Source organism: Centroberyx affinis, unplaced genomic scaffold, assembly GCF_046629955.1.
Source record: "Centroberyx affinis isolate AG114_WGS23_722 - 3 ecotype Tasmania unplaced genomic scaffold, CSIRO-AGI_Caff_v1 ptg000159l_1, whole genome shotgun sequence".
Classification (NCBI taxonomy): domain Eukaryota; kingdom Metazoa; phylum Chordata; class Actinopteri; order Beryciformes; family Berycidae; genus Centroberyx; species Centroberyx affinis.
This window is the reverse complement of record NW_027278856.1, coordinates 80167-100046: the sequence shown is the minus strand read 5'-3', so window position 1 is coordinate 100046 and position 19880 is coordinate 80167. Positions and strand designations below refer to the sequence as shown.

Genomic DNA, 19880 nt, shown 5'->3' with positions numbered 1-19880 from the left:
CTAACGTCTCAAAACAAACTTCCCAATGAGATGTGCTTGAAGGCTCTCTCCCTCTCCCTCTCTGTATAGCACTATTATGAAAAAAAAATGAAATATTGAGTGAAATTTAAAAAAAACTCTACTTTTACGACCAATGAAAATTCAAGTCATCAAATTCTTTGCATATTTTATTTTTCTTATCATGATTTTTTTCAACTCACACATGTCATATTTTACATCTTTGCAATAAAACATGAATACAATAGTTTTTAGGGTTTCATAGATCCAAAAATATTTAACCTTTTTTTGGATACGTAAGTTGAACCTGTTGATAGAGTATGTGCATGTGTGTATTTGATCAAGATGGCTTTCACACATACAGTACATCTCACATTTCATCCCCGCTCCTCCCTCCTCCCCACCTCTATCAGCTACAGAATCATGATATTGCTTACAACTGTGAGGTTGTACAACTTAATAATCACACATGAGCTCAACGTTTTAAATACAAACATCAATGCACAAATAATCCCGTAGGGAAAATGGACCTAAACAAAATGGCAGCCGACCAGAAAGAACCAAGCTAATAAATAATGATATGTGATTGGTGCAAAGTGCAAATACAAAACAAACTTTTACATTGATTTGATTCTCTTTTTTTAAATAATCAACAAATGTGGGTAAGTGAAGGTTTCCTTTGCGGTTTCAGTCTTATTCAGTTGATTAAGTCTCCCACCAAGCCTGAACCAAGACTATATGTACATATTTGACAAAACAATCACCAAATATACAAAGGAAATCATGTTCGTCTTGTGGTTGTCATCCTTGGTGGCACTGGCAAGATCTCTTCATCATTACCATCATCACCGCCAAAACAATCATCATCATCCTCCTCATCGCCACTGTCATTACCATCAGTCTTGTCAACATTATAATAATTATTACACAATATTTTACATACAGCAAGTCATTAATAAATTAAAGGTGATAAGCGCAGTTTGTGTAGTGAAAGAACAAGTGTAGACTCCGAAGGAAGCAGAGCCTTATTTACATAAAAAATCATATTTACCCTGCTGTGGGTAAAAAAACAAAACAAAATTAAAATAAACAAAAACAATAAAACGAAATTAAAAACATAACCCCAGGCAATTTGTCAAAGGTGGATTTAAGTTCAAGCCAATAGCACCTGTTTTGATCAGTGGGTGGGGCTGGTTCAGTTCAGACCATTTCAAATCAGTTTAGACACTTCACAGGAATCTTAATTTGTAGTCCACCCAAATACTTCCCATACCCAAACAATAAAATAACTATAGAACAAAAGGAAAAAAAATAAAAAAATAAAACTTCAGTTCTTTGTCTGTGAAGCGTTAAGCGTACCAGTAACAGTAACAGTAACTGCACCAGTCCTGTGTGTGGTACGGGTCTGGTCAACCCACACAACGTCTACTTGACTTGTTCTTTTTTTTCCCATTCTCCAGTCTGTGTGTTTTTATTAGCAGGTTTTGGTGTGTATCTTCGGGGTGTTATGTGTCTGTGGTTACACACGTGTGTGTACTTACACGTATGCACAGAGGAAGTATTTCCACCAGCGCTGGGATGCACTGCCTCCTCAGATCATGTGAACTTCACCAGGGAAGTGCCTAAGGTTTTCTCAACCAATCCGTTGTTCCTCACTTCGTTTTTCTTCCTCGTTGTACCTGTAGTTTCCCCCGCTTTCCAGACACACAGCAGAATGCATCTCCTCCTCTGCCTCTTGCTCTTCTCTCCTCTCTCCATCCTCTTTTCCTCCTCTCCCTCACTCTGTCCGCCTCAGTACCTGTTCTGGTGTTCGTAGTGCCAGCGGTTGAAGTCGATGTTGAACGCCACGATGCTGCCGGACGCCATGCCAGTGATCAGAGTCCTGAGGGCAGAACACACAACGCAACAACAGACTGCATCAGAACAGAGACTCTGCATTACATCACATCTGAAAACCTGTGAGAAATCTATAAGACACATGAAATTCACTATTTTCTTTACTGTTGTGGGGTGTGAAACAAATCTCAATACATCATTCTATCTCTATGTTTATCTCTATCTCTATATCATCTGTCATTCTGTCAGAATGACACCCAGTCTGTTTTACCTCTGGTCATGTGAGAGGTCCATGGCGCGGATGCCGGCATCACAGCCTGGATAGATGTAAAGCTGTTTGAAATCACACGCCTGCCACACCTCCACAACCCCATTATCTCCTCCTGTCACCAGGTTCTGGCCATCGCTACTCAACAGGATTGCCTGGAGAGAGAGAGAGATAGACAGATAAATAGAGAGAGAGAGGTAAACAGATGCTCAAGGACTCCAGTGTGTATATGGACAACAGGATGCACATTGCTGTGTTGTTTGACAGCATGTCAGTACACCTGTGCGTACAGCGTGCATGCCCATATACACAAACACGATAACATGTGCATTTATTTACACAGGCAGCCCTACCCGTGTGGAGTCGTTGACCTCCATCTGGGCCAGCAGTTTCCCGTTTATGCTGAAGTTGCAGAAGCGGCCCCTCTCATAGCAGATGATGCAGTGGCCCTCGCTGGAGACGGAGATGAGGCGGGGCCGCTGGCACAGCTCGGGCCCCTCCAGGGCCCTCAGCAGGTCCCCTGTGATGGTGTGGACCAGGCATGGACCCTCTGAGGAGGAGCAAGATGAAAACAAGAAGATTTTTAGGCATACAGCTGTAGTAGTGCAACCATGATAAAAAAACCAACTGGGTTCAGTAATGACAGATGTTTCCAAACACTTGTCTGAGATAGAGGTACTTTCACTGCATCCTTTATGATGTAATTGCACATTCAATTTTTTGTCAGTTTTTTTCTATTCAGTGGCTTTTTTTAGAATGTTTAGTATTTGATCATGTCATTTCTATGTTTAATTACTGTGCAATTAAACTAAACTAGACAGTAAACTTTCCAACTGTCCCAGGCAGACAGCCATGTGAAGACACACTAACCTTTAGCTCCACTGATGACCAGTCCCAGCTCTGCACAGACAGACACACACACCACCTCGTGGTCGTGGCCCGTCAGTACGGCTCTAGGAGCAGGATAGTCACCTGGAGGAGAGAACACAATTACAGGCACATCACTATAAAACAGCGGTTGCCAACCTTCTTTTTCCTCAGGGCCAGACTATCTCAAACCTCATAACCGTTTGCACCCCGTGGCAATCATTCAGGCAACATTAGTCCACAGAAAACACTAGCGCTGTAAAATGTATTTTCTAAACTGGTGTGTTAAATAGGAAACAGCAGCAAGCCTTCAATCTCCATAGGCAATCTCCATACTATTTTGAGCTGATTCACACAGTGATCAGTGTACAGCAATTCTACACAAACACAAACACACACACACACACACACACACACACACACACACACACATTGCTTCCACGCTTTTGGGACTCACTGTTGTTGGGGTTGTCCCCTATAATGTGGTGTCTCCCGCTCCAGTACCACAGTAATAGAGTGGCGTCTCTAGAGCCAGACACGATGTAGCAGTCTCCTCCGATGTAGGACTCTGACCTGGCCAGACACGTCACCACGTCCCAGTGGCCAAAAACTATCTGGGTCAGCTTTCCTGTAGGGGGGAAGGAGTGCAGGAGAAGAGGACGAGGGCTTAGTCACAGTATTCCTTTAACTGTCTTACTTCATACCTTGGAAGGCCATGATTTCATAACATTAAGGATAAAAATCACTTGATGGCTAAGAGTAAACATGTATGCTCAACATGTCTCATAGATGATGTAAAATCTACCAGTTTCAGTGGAGTAGACGCGGAAGCTCTTGTCCCAGAAGCCACAGACCAGGATGTAGCGGTTGTCGGCGGTAACCACAAAACAGTGTGTGTTGATCTGGATGCTCTGGTCCACCAGGTCAGTGATCTGACGCTTGTTCACGCCTGAGTTGTTTGCTAGATGAGACACAGAGAACACAGATGAAAACATAGAGATGTTAGTAAGCTAATAAATACATACAAACGCAATGTTGTTAACAAGATATCTAATTAACTCTAATCTTCTCTGATCATTCGTCACTGAGCTCAGTGTCACAGAGCAAGGTTCAAGTCAGCTACACTGCAGTCATCCTCCAGGTTTTACAGCCTGTGACTGAGTGATACACATAAATCCCAAGTGTATTATGTAATACATCACTTTCAGTCCCACCGGTGACCTGGCTGCCCTCATTATCTGGGTGCAGATAATGAGGTGTCCTAAATATTATTACTGGCTGCTTGTAATGTTGGCGATACAGGAATTTAAGCTTATTCTACGGTTAACCATATTGTCAGTCAATCCGGATAAGAGCGTTAGCCAAATGCCTAAAATGTAAAAGTAATGAAAACAGCTGTGGAGACCCGATTTTATGTGCACTGACCTATGAGAGGGTCCATCTCTATGGGCAGATGATGAGCCTGTTCTAGGGAATATCCTGGAGCTCCACGGAGACCTGAGGGTTTACAGGTCAAATATTAGAGACAGAGTCACAGATTCACACACACACACACACACACACAGGCACACAGACAAGAACACAAACACAGCACAATATAAAACAGTGAAGGATGTATGACACGTGCATCTCGTTGCATAACCTCTTTTTTGGTGATCTGCTACAATATAATATATATATAATAAAAATAATAATGCTCTGCTTATACTGAAACATGTTAGCCTGATGAGGTCATCCATAATAGTAGAGTTCCTTAATATCCCACCATGATATATCAAATATAATCAGTTATGCTCATGAGGTCATTCATGAATGCAATTAATGCATTATGTCAACATACATGTCTTGACATAACACATGGGTGGTATATTAATATGAACTCTGTATCTTAAAGCATTAAGAGCATGAGGAGTTATAGTAGTTTAAAGAAAATCAGTTTTTCCTCATTAATATGCAAATTTATGCCGCAAGGTGCTGCAAAATCTATAACTCTAACTATAGAGGGGTATCTGCTGTGTAAGTATGACGTTTCTATCATGTATTGTTTTAGTTATTGTGTTCAAAATAATATTATAGACGTGATGACATGATGACATAATGTCCTGCATACCATGTACCATGGTGCCGTCACATACAAATATGGTATAACCGAGATCAAGTCCTGACTTATTTCTTGAAACTGTATTTTTGTGACACCATCCCATGTTTTCGTGAATTTTGTGGAAGCAATGGTGTAAAATAAATCAGAACACTCATTTATAATTCATACAATTCAACCATCATAGCCAAATGGCAGTAGAGACATGACATGACACTTGCAGCTACACAGAAAACAACTAATACCAACAGCACCCAGTAGCAAACCCATGATCCCGCAGCCCCTTAACACACACACACACACACACACTCACCGACTGTGTTGTGCCAGCGGTTGACGGCAAACAGCCGGCTACAAGTGACAGTAACGGCTGCTGGTATGCTGAGGTGCGGGAGTGTGTTGGCTGCCACGTGTGTGACGGGGGAGTTGGAAGGGAACTTGAGCACCATGATGACATCCTGCTGCATCTGATCCTTAAACATCAGAGGGCTCTGGGGAAGGAAACACTGGTGAGACAGAAAGAGAGCGAGCGAGAGAGAGAGAGAGAGAGAGAGAGAAAGAGAGGGAGGGGGGGAGGCCAGAGGAGAGGGAGGGGAACAGGGAGATGGAGCGTAGGAAGGAAAGGTACAGGGAGAGACAAAGAACAGATGGGACAGAGAGGGAAGCGGGACAGAGGGAGGTCAGGGAAAAGGTATATTAGTGGGAGAACAGGGTCAAAGCAGGTACACACACTGAGGGTGGCTGTAGGCCTAGGAGAGGAGGAGGGAGGTGCTGGTTGGCAGGGGTTCAGGACTGAGAGGTTTAGGTCGACATGGAGGTCTGATGTGGAGACACTGAGGATTGCTGCTGTGGGGCGGGGAGGACAGAGAGGCTAAAACCAAGGCAGAACTTGCTTTAAAAAATCTGAATTGTCTACAACAGAATCTCGCTGATCCACACGCCTTGGAAATCGAGGTTGTTCAAACTAGTGAAATGTTTTGGTGAAATGCACTGAAACACGGGACTGAAAAGTATTAAAAAGGCGAAATATGCATGTATATACATTCTAAATACTCCATACAGTCTAATTGGCTGTTGAAATGGTTGTCATTGCATAAAGTAATGCAAAGTAATGCCAACATTTGGAAACAATTACAAGAAAACATTTCTTTCTTTCATTATGCCTGTTTGGGAATTTGGTCACAGATTTGGATGAATGAATTTGGATGTTCTACTGCATCGTTATTGTGTCTATGTTTATTTTTTTGTAATCCCTCCCTAAGTTAATAAAGTAAAATATATACTGTGACCTTGAGAAATTCATCTACCTCAATATCTACAGATGTCTATGAAAAGGAGAAACATCCAAACACTCATGTTCCCATACTGAGATTCACTTCAGGAACATGAAACAAATGTGTGGACTTTCCCTTTTGTGTTGTTCTAGTCCAGCATTTAGTTGAGGCTTGGGATGCTCATACAGTGGACGTTATGTTTGTTCATGTGTTAGGTGAACAAGCTATATTTTTGTGAGCAAATACATAGGATATTGTTATGGAACTTAACATAAAAGCAAAATCAGCTTAAGTTTTGCTGAGGTTTTCGTCTCACCAGGTGCATGGCAGAGGAGCGAGGGGGGTGTGGCTCAATCAGCAGCTGGGAGGGAATCTGACCACAGGCCTGAATCTGGGCCTCCATCGCCTAGAGACAGAGAGAGAGACAGAGACAGAGAGGAAGAGAGGAACGGGGGTTATGGGGGAGAGACAGATTGCTAAGAAAAGTCCTAATTTTCCATTTTACTCTGAACATATTATCATAATTCCACTATGTTCACAACTAATTCAGGTGTTGCTTTTGGTAATGACATACAGCTGTAGCCATTGTTTAAGTTCCACTTTTTACTGCATGTTTGCTGAACTACTGCTGCATTTTGGCTCCATCCCAAAGAAGAAATAATTGGAAAAATCTAGCTTGTTCTTCTAAGCCATCAGAAGTTAGAAGGGATTGTCTGGTAACAAGAGTTTTGTGTTGCACCATACTAATTTGATTCTACTGCATAACCTACAAGAACTATTAATGCGGCACAGCTGCAGAATAAATTCATGAAGGGTGATTTTTACAACGGCTACCACTGTAGTAATCAGTTTCTTAATAAGACAAGAGGTATGTGTTGTCATAGAAACAGACCTCCCGTTGTACAGCATCTAGATTGTCTAGGGTGACGGCTCCCTCGTAGGACAAGAAGTTGAACACATTGAGAGCTCGGACGGCTTCAGGCCCTCGCTGCTTGTAGCCAAATATTAGATCAATCCACTGGTGAAGCTGGCACGACACAAACTCACTCTCCAACGCCTAGACAGAGAAACAGGGGAGAGAAAAAAACACAAAGAATTATAAAACCTAGAAGCAAAGGCAACCGTCTTCCTCTGAGCTATGCTTCAGCTCATTATATTTTAGCGAGGACTGTGTGCGCCCCTCACCATGCGGTTGATGCGGACAAAGTCCTCAGGTTTCTTGGCCCATGCGGGAAGCTCCACATCGCAGACGGGCACCCCGTCATCCCGCACCCCCAGCTCATACTCATTACTATTCACAAACATCTCCGGCAGGTAGTAGAACTCTGGGATCAGCTCCTGTTGGACAGCAACCCACAGTTTCATATTTGATTATTATTGCTCATATTTGATTTCATGTATTATTGTTTTATTATCTATACAGCAATAACCCCATTCTATTTCCACCATTTCTATATTATTATTATTCTCTCCAAAATGTTAGACTCCAGCTACTCCTACATACTTTTAGATAGAGACTCCATTCCAGCCTTTAAATGTTCGTGATATTTAGCTTTAATTCTGTTTTTTTCCCCACAGACATTAGTGGAAGTGACTGTTAGCATCTGGTGGTCAAAAAGTTACACTTTCTAACCTTTCCAGCTGAAGAAAGCACACTGCTGCTTCCAGCTAGCCCACACATCTTCTGCAAGAAATGTATTTTGGTAGCTATATCTTGTCTGCCTTCCATGCTCCCCTAAGATTTCAGGCTGATTTTATGGTTTTACAATAATCTTTTAATATCAAGTCACTTTAATGTCTCATTCCTTCAGCCCATCGCAGACACGTACCTTGACGTCAGCCGTGTCCCGCTGGCAGTTCCTCCATGAGCGGCCGATGCCAGAGAAAGCTCTCTCTGGGTGGTCGAACTTGGCCTCATTGCCGTTGAGGAAAAATGTGGTAAAGGGCTCCTACAGGGACGAGACAGGACAAATTAATCTCAAAACATACCTTGTCTCTCTGGTGCGTGTTCAAAAAGCTGTTAAAGGTTGTGTGTGTATATGTGTGTGTGTGTGTGTGTGTGTACTTGGTACTCACTATCCTGAGCATCCACGTCAGTGTTGTATGAGCAGTAGAGTACAGAGTTGTGTAATGGTGTGGAGGTGTGCCGTCCTCCTCCCACGTCTCGTAGTGTTCTGCATAAAACGCCGCCCGCTTGGGATTCAGCGCTCCGATTGGCTAGAGGAAACCACAAAGAAATAATTGACTTATTTGATGATTCAAAGAAAGGCCATACATGTTATTTTCTACATCTCACTACAGAGCATATCACACATTATTCTTCAATGGTAAGACAATAGAGCTAACTAGCTAACAAAATAAATAATGTGGTTGTGTTTTGTCCCTCTTACTCTACTTGGTATAAATGCAACAAAGAGGAGTGATTCCTACTAAGCCTTTGTATATCAGTGGTACTTGCCTGCTCTGTATAGTACAGTTGCTTTGGATTATGCCATCTGCTTAGCAGCGCAAATTAGATTCATTGGAAAAGGTGAAAAGGTGTGCTGAGTGAGTATGTGTGTGTGTGCTCCAACCTTGGAGAGGTCTCTGAAATTGCCAGGTAGAGTGAGATCCAGCTCCTCAGAGTCGTAGTTGGTCAGGACCCATGGGAAGACGGGGTACTGGTTCAAATCATTATAGGTCCTCCCTGGATGGGCAAAGGAGGGAGAGGAGAGGGAAAGGTGAGAAGGTGGATGGATATAATGGATGGGTACTATTGATACCATGTTATTCTATTATAATTCGGTCACACTGTTCAAGATGGTGGCATAATATGGCAACATCTGTCTCTGTGTTCGTCTGTTTCTTTTGTTTTGTTTTTGTTATCAGTACTGTATATATAGTATGTTTACTTATGCAACTTTCTTTGGAATTAAAACAGCTGTGATACAATTGCTTCAGTAATGTATTGCCATATCAACCAGGGTAATACACTCCAGAACATGTTCATGCAAACTGCAGAAATTTGTTATTCACTATGGCTACAATTTCAGGCATCGAAACCTCCATGCCTAAACAAACAGGCGAATGCTCAAATGTTTTATCAGTGACATGAACTTGTCGATATGAGAATGAATAAAATGCCAGCTGGGACTTGGCATGATGCCAACTGAGCTTGTATGTTACTGTGATAACAGACAATCAGGCAGAGACAGAGAGAAGTGCACAAGCTGTTGACAAACATCTACATGCAAACATATGCAAAGGTGTTTAAACAAGTTTTCACTGGCTTAGCTTGTGTGCTCAGATTGTCCGGTGTCCACAGCTGATAGAAAGCATTACCATTTGCCTGGATGTGTATTTGAAACTCATTCTTCTAATATATATGAAATATGTCAAAATATATTACAACATCTGGTCTGGTTTTCTATGGAAATGCTTTTGCCCTACAAGGAATTACTGGAAATGTAAATAAATCAAGCAATTAAGCAAATTATTTAGTTAGTTACTTATATTATGTTCCTATGGACTGTTTGAATTCCTTTACATATACATTATAGTACATTATCATGTACATTGTCATGCTGTTTGTATTCATTTGTGTATTTTTTGTGTGTACATGTATGCATATGTATTTACAGTTCACACTGCTGATATAAAATGATAACAACAATACTCCATACTTTACACCGGGGGCTTTGTGTGAGATCAGAGGGAGTTCCCCTTACCTGCAATAGTGTTGAGGAACATGAGGTACTCAAAGTTGGAGATCTCTCTCCTCTGCCAGCGCTGAGTCATGTTGGAGGACTTGAACAGCTGACGAGGGGTGGCCAAGGAAATCCGCCTGGGAAGCACACACACACACACATTATTATAAAAGACATTCTTTCTATCAAACTTGGCAAAAATACAATTGCAACTCAAATATACAACACAGTACTGGTTGACTGATCTATTTATTGCACATAAAACATGTTCAACCATGAATCACTACACTGTTATTCCCTGTACCCACCTGGCCTGTGGCAGGCCATAGCTCGTTCCGACCCCCACCCGTGGGAGACTGTACACCACCCTCTTCACTGTGGCCTGGTCGGGGAAGTTAAACATCACAGACGCTGGGGAGAGGAAGATACAACATATAGTCAATCAGTCACCATGACTGCTATTATAACATTTACCATTTGGTGGATTCTTTTATCCAAAACATTTTATATCATGAGCACATGACATTTTTAGTATGGGTGGGATTCAAACCTCCAACCCTGGCAGTGTTAGTCCTCTACCCACTGAACTACACAGAACCTCAATAGTCCATTGCAGAAGGAAAGAATGGGTGAAATTATACTTAAAAGAGTTAAAAGAGTTGAATGAAAGGAAAGGCAAAGGAAGAGAGAGACCAGATATACACAAAGAGGCAAAGCAGAGTGGGGAAAAAGGCAGGAAAAATGCTGGAGGTCTAGTCTACACTGTTTGTAGTTTTTGTATTTTTGTTAGCCTGCCATGTCAACTTTTTCTCTTCTGCTGACAGTAAAATAGTAATAATGAACAACTCTGTGATGCTAACAGGTACAGAGAGCGACTGAGTGCGAGTTAGTCGTACCCCACAAGAACCCAGATGGTCCTCGTCCATCTATAGGCTTACATATTGATGGCAAATAATCAAAAGATTATTAGCCATTAAATAATGGCTAGGATTTATGACAATAGGTTATTGGTATGTATAGTTGAGAAGGCTATGAATGCGAGAATGTTAATGTAAGTAATGAGAAATCTGCAGCCTTACTTCTGTTGGCCATGAAGACCTCTAGTCCGGTGTTCTGCAGCAGGTAGCGTCTAGAGAAAACGGCTCGGATCTCACTGAACATCCACTTGCCATGTAGACCCTCAGAGTAGGCCAGCACCTGTGCAGGGTTGGACATCCATAACGACAAACTTTTTAGCAGTATGCATACGGGAGGACACATTTTTTAAATACTGATTAGAGCAAATCAGTACAAACCTATTCAGATCAACACTTTTTTGGTGAAAGTAAAAAATGTAAATCACTGTCAAGCAAAAGCTATCTGCTCCTTCTCCTCCATAGGATGGCAGTCTGAATCTGCACTGTTTTTTTCCCCTTTAAAGTGGTTAGTCTGTGTACTGAACAATACAGTAAAGAAGGTTGTAAGTAAGTAAGTGTGTCCTTACTTTGGCATCGGTCTTCTTGAAAGCAGGGTCCTCTTCATCCACCTCAAAGTAGATCTCAGTAGTAGTGATGGACAGAGTGCCTCTTGCCACCACTACAGGAGCTACCAGCTGAGCGGGGGTACTCAACACAACTGGGCCTACAGGGGGACAAATTTATAACTCAGAATTACTAGACCTACTACTTCAGGTAGTCATAGCACTAACAGGCTCTTGACACAGACAAGAACAATCAACAATCATCAGACGCAACAGAAAACTTAAACAACGCGGGTAACACAATCAATTCATGTTAGTTAACATCGATCATTTCTTCATTTCTTCTACTTTCTCACCATAGTAAACAATCCATCAGGTGTTTTAAGTCACAGCAGAACCATTGGATTACGTTTGGCGTTTGGTTTGATTTGGATCAGTATCAGTATCATTTTTTAGTAAATTAGGATTGCCAAGTATTCTTGAATCAGATGAATCAGCTGGATGGTTAGTGTGTCTGCAAAATGTTCAAATGACCAACTTGCCTCTGGAGGTAAAAAGTCGTGGACGGAAACGTACTAGAAATGAGAGTGATAGAAAGTTTACTGTTTTGTCATACTGCAGCATAGTGTGTGTGTGTGTGTGCATGAGTGTGGTTGTGTGTGTATGTGCATCTCACCAGCAAGGTTGTCAATCTCTTTCTCCTGCAGCAGGCTGACGGCGTCATCGTCTCCCTCCAGCATTAGCTCCGCCTCCGGGTTCTGGCTGACCACTGATTGGCTGCGGAAGGTCTTCTTTGACTTAAGCCCTTCCTCCTCTTCCTCTGTACCTGTTTGATGAAGCGTGTGTGTGTGTGCGTGTGTGTGTGTGTGTGTGTGTGTGCGACAGACAAAAGAAAGGTAAAGATTGTACACTTGTAGCAGGTATCAGCTAGGTGCAACATGTCTACATTCTGGTCTGGTTACAGTTCAGCTGACTGACCGTAGTCCTCCAGCGCTCTGAGTGACACGTCGGCGTGGGTGGATCCAAAGGCATTCCGCACAAATCTCCGCCTCCTCCTCAGGTCGTCCTCCCAGTAGTCTAGACGCCAGAAGTCATGTAATTGGCTATAGACAGAAAAGGGGAGGAGCAAAGATAACAAACAGTCATTTAATTGATGGGAGACAAACAAGAAGGGAAGCGAGGAGAACGGCGAGGTGTTACAGGCGTCATTCTTGCTTGCAACTTCCTAAAATTACTCCCTGTTATAAAAAGGATGCTCTTGATTTGGACCAGGGATAGTATTCTACCAGCGGAGTGAGTTTAACCAAACTCTCCAACTCTGAGATGAACAGAAATTCGCTCTGAATAAATATAAAAATAAGCGACAAATGGTGAATGACCTAAACTCCCCGAAGAGCCAAAGGGTTTAACTAAATCAAGAAATGAGCAGTAGCAGTTAGCCATTCAAGCTGTTGCAAGTGTGATTGAAAATTTCAATTATCATAATGCCACTGTGAGAAACTGTAACTGGGCCAGAGCACTTCAGATGCAATTTAACAATTAATTTTACATCTGAGTGCAAAAAGTGTTTATTAACAGCCTGCGGGTTGAAACATGCAGTTTATTTGAATAATCTCCAGGAGTGGCAAGACTGAGGAAGACAGACTTCAGATGTTTCATGTCACATGTCCTCAGATCAGTGTCAGTGTAGCTGCCAGCCTGGAGGCAATTCTGGATAACAAGCAATCTTTGATTCAATGTGTGTGTGTGTGTGTGTGTGTGTGCTAAATAGGGAAATCAGTCTCATACAGCTACCGCTTAGGATGGTAGGATTCGGAGGTCTGTGCCTGTTGTGGTTGATGTAAAATCTTGTTGGGTTACACTTGATTGTTTCAGGGATCCTGCTTTACACGGCCCATGTTCTCTTTTATAAATGTGTTTGTTTGGTTATTGATTTATTAATTTCCTTTTCAGCACTGATGATATCTGCAGTCCAAATTGAAAAGTTGAAATAGATGTTCGGAGTCTGTGATGTGGGATCCGGGTATGCTGAGTCCAAAATAGATGTTGAACTTTTTGTTTTTGTTGATAATATGAAATGGTGAAGATTTTATTGTAGATCAGGAGGCTGCTGATACTATAGTGTAATACCAGATTCAATGTACTATTGACTAGAGTGTCTGATTAGTACTGAGTCTGGGTATGGACAGTGGTAATGTAAAGATTGTGGAGGTGAGATATAAGAGATGTCCAGGTCCTAATAAAAATATCTTAAAAAAACAGAATATTAGAAAAGAGGGATATTGTGTGGAAGTGAGAAGGTGTCAGGTCCAAATTCACCAAAACATCCCTGATGGGAGGCAGCAACTTACTAACAAGTCGGAGAGGGTTTCTACAAAACCACTCACCCCAGATTATGGCTCAAGTCAGATACTGTGTCATGGAAAGCTCACAATGAGCCTGATAAACACTACCCCATGACCGAGTATAATTTGATACGCAGCTCCTCGCGCCGCCCACTCACCTCTGTGACATTGTCCCCCATGCTCCATGCTTATTGGTCAGGATGTTGAGGATCTTCTGTTTCAGTTGGTTGGCGGTCACATGATCTCTGTGCTTAGCAGCGCTGATGAGGTGATCGCACATTTTCTCCTCCTCCCGCCGGTCCGCAGCATACTGGGCACAGTTAGACTGGAGGAGAGAGGGAGGAAGGGGAAAGAGGGATGGAGAGGAGGAGGATTGAAAAAGGGGGAAAAGGGAGGAGCGGGTGAGAGCGGACAGAAACAAGATTGTGAGAAACCAAAGAGTGAAATTGAGAGAGATGAGGAGATAGTAAGAGATGAAGACAGTTAGGTGTGTTGAGTTTATGGTAACACCAATGAAACCTTCAGATGAAGAACCATATAAATCTGTTTTAGGTTTTCAGAGGAAGGTGTTCAAATCCTATTATATTAAGATTGTGCACAGGATTGCTTTTAATTTATGTAGTTAGTAGTTAGTAACATGTAGTTAGACAGTAGCATTTGTGCACTTTCAGGCGTTGTTTAATAGTCACATTCTAACAATAAATTTGCAATCATGTTAGCTGAATATATTTTATATCTTGTATCTTTTTTCACCCACCGGCTTGATTTATAAGTTATGAGTTACTTCATGACATAACAGAAGTGACGTTGTGTGTGTACCTCAAATTCAGCATGTTTGTGTACATCCTCGGCCCTCTGTCTGTTGAGGATGAACTCTGCTTCATTGGCAACACGCACAATATGATCCTTCATGGCGTGGCACAGAAGTCTGGCGAAGGAGAGAGAAACCAGAGCATTGGGAAGTGAAGGAGAGCTAACAGAGAACAAACGTTAAGGGCACTGAAACAGAATCACACAAAACTGCTGTACTCTCTATTGCGCTATAATGATTAGACTTCCTACTAAACACACATTGCACTGTGCACTTATCCCAGCGAGGCTCTCATTATGGCTCTATCAAACCCATTAGTTGTTGAGCACTGATAACAGTATTGGTGCTAATGTGTGACTGACAGGGAATAGTGTGGCACTGTGATTAGTAAGGGGAAGGGATTACCTTCCCTCATTGATGAGCTCAATGAAGGCCAATCCAGCGTTCTTCTGAATGGAGTTTTGCCACTCCTAAGGGTAGAAAATACATCAAGATTATTAATGTTAAACTATGGTTAAGATATGGGGAGGGAGAGGAGGGTGTGATCAACACATTAATAGCCGTCTCAATGCACAATGTCAGTTTTATACAGTACAGGGTTTAAAATGGCCTGACTTGAGAGGAAATACTGTCTCATCATGTATCTACTTTTTGTGTGTTCCCCAAAATTCATATATCTCTAAATATTTTATCTCGATTCGTTCTGAATTCCGCCCAAAACACAACCCAAAAGGTACAATGGCTCAAAGCTGCTGTTCATGCTAAAAATAAAAATGAGGAAACAGCACAGACAAAGGCATTAGGAGCTTTCTAAGTGTCAGTGAAATTGCACCCGTGTGAGTGTATGTGAGTGTTTTAAGTGTGTGTGTGCATGCATATGAGACTCCAGACTGCAAAGCAGGCTAAGAGCGTTGCTGAAAGCCCCGGACTATCAGAGCTCCATTAGCTCCACCAGCTCCACCGGCCCTGATGGTTGTGAGGGACACGTGGGAGCATCTCCGGTTACCTCCCCCATCCGGAGGATCAATATCTGGGCTAAGGTTCGCTCTCCCGGGCCCCTAATGGCAGGCGAGGCCGGAGCCAGGGGTAATACTATACATGCTGACAGGCAGCCAGGCAGGAGAGCAGAGGGGAGTGAGAGGGGAGGGAGTGGTGAGAGGGAAGGGCACTGTGGAGAGTGGTAGAAGATGAAAGCTGCTGTCATTGAAACACTGAGTTAAAATGGATCTAGGAGACCAGAAGAGCAGAGGTGTCTGACAGTACAAATCAAGATGGAGCAGGAAAAAAACAGGAGAAAATACTAGGAAAAAAAGAAAGCAGAAAAGTGAAGCAAAAGAAGAGGAGGCCGTTGAGGAGTAGAGTTGAAGGAAAAGAAGAGTGGGCAGAGGGTGTGAGGACTGAAGAGATGGGGAGAGCTCCTCCAAGGACAAGAGCACTTAAAGATCGCCAGCATCCAACAAAACAACAACACAAAGAATTGTTGCTTGAAAAGGAAAAAAACTGGAGAATATAAAAGAAGTCTTAATCTACACCACAAGGAGAAAGCTCTGTAATGTAAGTACCATTCTGTTTTCAGTCTGTTGAGTGCTGTTCTAAGGGAATAAAGAATAGCTGTGTCTTTGTAGAAAAATAGATGACCCCTATAATATGAAAATTATATTTAGTTGTGATAAAAACAGCCTTTGTGATTAGTTTAGTTTTCAAACGTAAAATCATATGACAAGTTCATGAGTATGTGATTGATACTAAACATGCTTTTTGTTTATGGGCTTGATGTTGACTTGGGAAAACTATGGTGTGATGAAGCATATGACTTGATATTATGTTTCATCTGCAATGCGCTCATTGCAGAGTCAACCATGATGGCTGCCTCATGGGGTGGGTCTGTAACTGTAACTGCTTTATGACTGGACTTTTAAGATTATATTTTTTGGCATTTTTGCCTTTATTTGACAGTTCAAAGTAGAGAGCGATAATGTGAGAGAGAGGGTGACATGGGACAAAGGTCCTGGGCTGGATTTGAACCCAAGATGCCGCTGTTGCATGGTACATGCCTTAGACCACTAAACCACCAGGATGCCCTTGAGTGGACTTCTGTGCAGTGACTCAAACTGAGATCAAACTGTTTTGATCTCTCAACAATTATTATGTTTCTAAAACTCCAAAACTTTGAGAATGATCTAGAAACACGACAGGTAAAGTTGGACTTATTCAGGCTTTGAGGACTTTGGACAAAGTGGATCATATGTGTGAAAATAGTAGATAGAGGAATGGATGGACAGACAGACAGATAAACAGAAAGAGAGAAGAGAAGAGGTGAGGAGTTACCAACCTGAGAACAGAGCAGCATTACCAGCTCCACCACAGACGTACTAGACTTCATACACACCAGGCCTGCAGTACAGAGACAGACAGTACAGTCAGGAATCTCTCCCTCTCTCTCTCTCTCTCACACACACACACACACACACACACACACACACACACACACACCACTCAGAGTCACAAAAACATCATCAAACAAGCCACTGTAGTCTCAGTAGTTACGCTGCTGTTGTATACAGCAATCATAGTCATAGATTATAAAAAGCATGCCACAGAAAAGACAGGAACAAACAGCAGAGACAGAGAGAAGGGAGGAGAGAAGGAAAGGAAGGAAGGAAAGGACAAAGGAGAGGAGAGGAGAGGAGAGGAGAGGAGGAAGGAGGAAAGAGGACAGTGGGGAGCGGCAGAGGGAGAGATCTGCAGATCAACATAGAGACAGTGGATCACGCAAAACAGGACGCCAGGAAGCAGGTGGACACAGGAAGGAACAGATCACATTTACTACAATCTATGTAGTTTAATATCAGTACTACTGATGCTACTACTGCGCATAATCTGCTGTAAAGTTGTTTACATTAGCTAGCTAGCTAATAATGGTGCAAAATATGACTGACTTCATACCTGGTTGACGAATGAGTGAGGCAGCCAGCTCATAGACACTCTCATGTACTCACACACCAATACATACGCTCATTCTCTCACTCTTTCACTCATCTTCTTTCTCTCTCTCTCTCACACACACACACACACACACACACACACACACACACACGCTGCGGTGAGGGACAGTGAATGGGGAGACTCCACAGAGAGACGCCAGTTAGAGGTAAAGGAGCCGTGTACAGCACCTGTACCTTCTATGAGCAGTTCCTGCCCATGGCTACCCAGCAGCGTCCTGGAGAGGAAGGGGGCAAAGTCCACAAAAATCTCCCTCAGCAGCGGGGCCACCTTCTCCAGAGCGCGCTCCAGCTTGGTGGTGATACTGTAGGGGGCGGAGGGGTGGGGGGGGGCAGAGGTTAGGGAGGGGGGAATAAGAGAGTAAAAGATGAGGGAATAGCAGTGAAGGTAAAATAAGCCACAACAAGATGAGGGAGAAACTCGTGAGAGAGGAATGAGGGAAAAATAAGGGAGAGACAGATCATTTGAAAAAAATAAGTGAGAAACAGATCAGGGGAAAAAATAAGTGAGAAACAGATCAGGGGAAAAAATAAGTGAGAAACAGATCAGGGGAAAAAATAAGGGAGAAACAGATCAGGGGAAAAAATAAGGGAGAAAGACAGGAGGGAAAACGTACAAGAAAAACATGAGAGAAAAATAAGGTAGAAAGAGATGAGGGGAAAGGGAGAAGGGAGTAAGGTAGGAGAAAAGGCAGGAGAGGGGGAAAAGAAGGACAGAAGACAAAGTAAGGGGAAGAGAAGGAAAAAGGCAAATTGAGAGAGGTGAGAAAGAAGGAAGGAATAAAAGAAGTCAATTCAGTCAATAAAGCAGTATGGACACAGAAAATGCCTAAAAGACATGTTGCAGAATCAAAAAGGTTGTGCAGAGTACAAAACTTGAAATTATGGTTGGGTATGGAAGCACTATGCCTGGGTTAGTACAGGTAATGAAGGTTAATGGCACTATGCAGGTTCAGGGCTAATCTTTGAGTTAATCAACAATGCGTAGTAGGATGAGTGGAGCTGGAAGTGCAAATATGCTAAACCTCCAAAAACTGTCTTTATGCTGCACTGCTCTGGATAATATCTTGCCAAGCAGAGGTTTGTTAGCAAATGCTACAAAATCTTTAGTGGAATTACTGGAAAACTGTATTTGTTTTTGTGTTTGTGTGTGTGCGTGCGAGCACATGTGTGATGAGTGAAATACTCTTCTATCCAATGCGCAATCAAGAAATGCAAGTTAAGTAAGGCAGGAGGTAATAATAGCCAAGAGTACAGCATTCTATAGAGCATAGTAAAAATATGGAGCCAAGATGGCAGTGGAGTCAAGTGCATATTCTTAGCATTATAAGCATGTGATATCTGGAGCAGACCTGGGTCACATAGTGTTTACATATGTTAATTTTATTTTAACCTGCTTGGAGTACTGGATGGGTGGGATTTGCCACACAGGACAATGCAATAAGCTGAAGAGAATTTACAGTTACAGTAGGTTAAAACAGGCACTTCAAGTAGGTTTAAGCAAGGAAATGCAAAGAGTTATTTGCAAATACAATGTGACTCAGGTCTGATCTGGAGTTTGGGGTTAGTGTGAGAAGATGGCCATGCCAGAAGTGACAGTATTGGCTGTACCAAACACAACACCATGAACAGCTGGCCTATACCAGAATTGTGGCTAATTTTTCAAGCCGTTAGGGAAGACGTCTGTCCTTTCTCGCATGGCATTCTAGGAACAATTATTAGTGGTTGGGCGTATTAGGGGTTGCGTGGTGGAGGCTGGGCAGGGGGTCATGGGGACAGGACGAGGGTCTCCTTGCCTAAAACACTGTCCTGCATCTCGGGGGGCTGCCTGGAAGCCTGCCAGAGAGCTAAAAGACTTGAGCTCAGGGGGCGTCTGACCGCTGCGCAGTGCGCACTGCTCCATCTCACAATAGGCACTGCAATACAAACCACACACACACACAGACATACACACTGATTAAGGAACACATGCGAGCGCACGCACGCACACACTCACGCGTGCACGTACATACACAAACACACACGCACCTACACACATAATCAACACTGTCTATCATGTCTAAGGAGTATGTTGACAGCAATGTTATGATAGAGATGCAACAATGTTCAAAGTAATTATAGAAAATATCATAGCTTCCCATAAGCCTAATTATGTTCTAAGATTGTTAATTGTTTTAAATGACATTGTTTTATTGCAATACAACTTATAATATTTTATCAGTGAGTGTCAAGAAAGC

The 19880-nt window shown here is 42.5% G+C and overlaps 1 protein-coding gene across 1 annotated transcript in view; it reads right to left on the bottom strand.

Moving 5' to 3' along the window:
* Positions 1-1788: 1788 nt before the first annotated feature.
* nbeaa (neurobeachin a) overlaps positions 1789-19880 on the bottom strand; it is a 96417-nt gene continuing 78325 nt past the window's right edge. The window contains 27 exon segments of the mRNA XM_071533111.1: positions 1789-1879; positions 2105-2256; positions 2455-2651; positions 2972-3073; positions 3426-3596; positions 3774-3929; positions 4394-4465; positions 5380-5572; positions 6657-6746; positions 7233-7397; positions 7526-7678; positions 8170-8289; positions 8417-8557; positions 8914-9026; positions 10048-10163; positions 10335-10437; positions 11106-11223; positions 11510-11646; positions 12028-12060; positions 12162-12311; positions 12464-12588; positions 13989-14155; positions 14650-14758; positions 15047-15111; positions 16974-17035; positions 17815-17948; positions 19440-19559. Coding sequence (XP_071389212.1) covers positions 1789-1879; positions 2105-2256; positions 2455-2651; positions 2972-3073; positions 3426-3596; positions 3774-3929; positions 4394-4465; positions 5380-5572; positions 6657-6746; positions 7233-7397; positions 7526-7678; positions 8170-8289; positions 8417-8557; positions 8914-9026; positions 10048-10163; positions 10335-10437; positions 11106-11223; positions 11510-11646; positions 12028-12060; positions 12162-12311; positions 12464-12588; positions 13989-14155; positions 14650-14758; positions 15047-15111; positions 16974-17035; positions 17815-17948; positions 19440-19559 — 3355 coding nt within the window.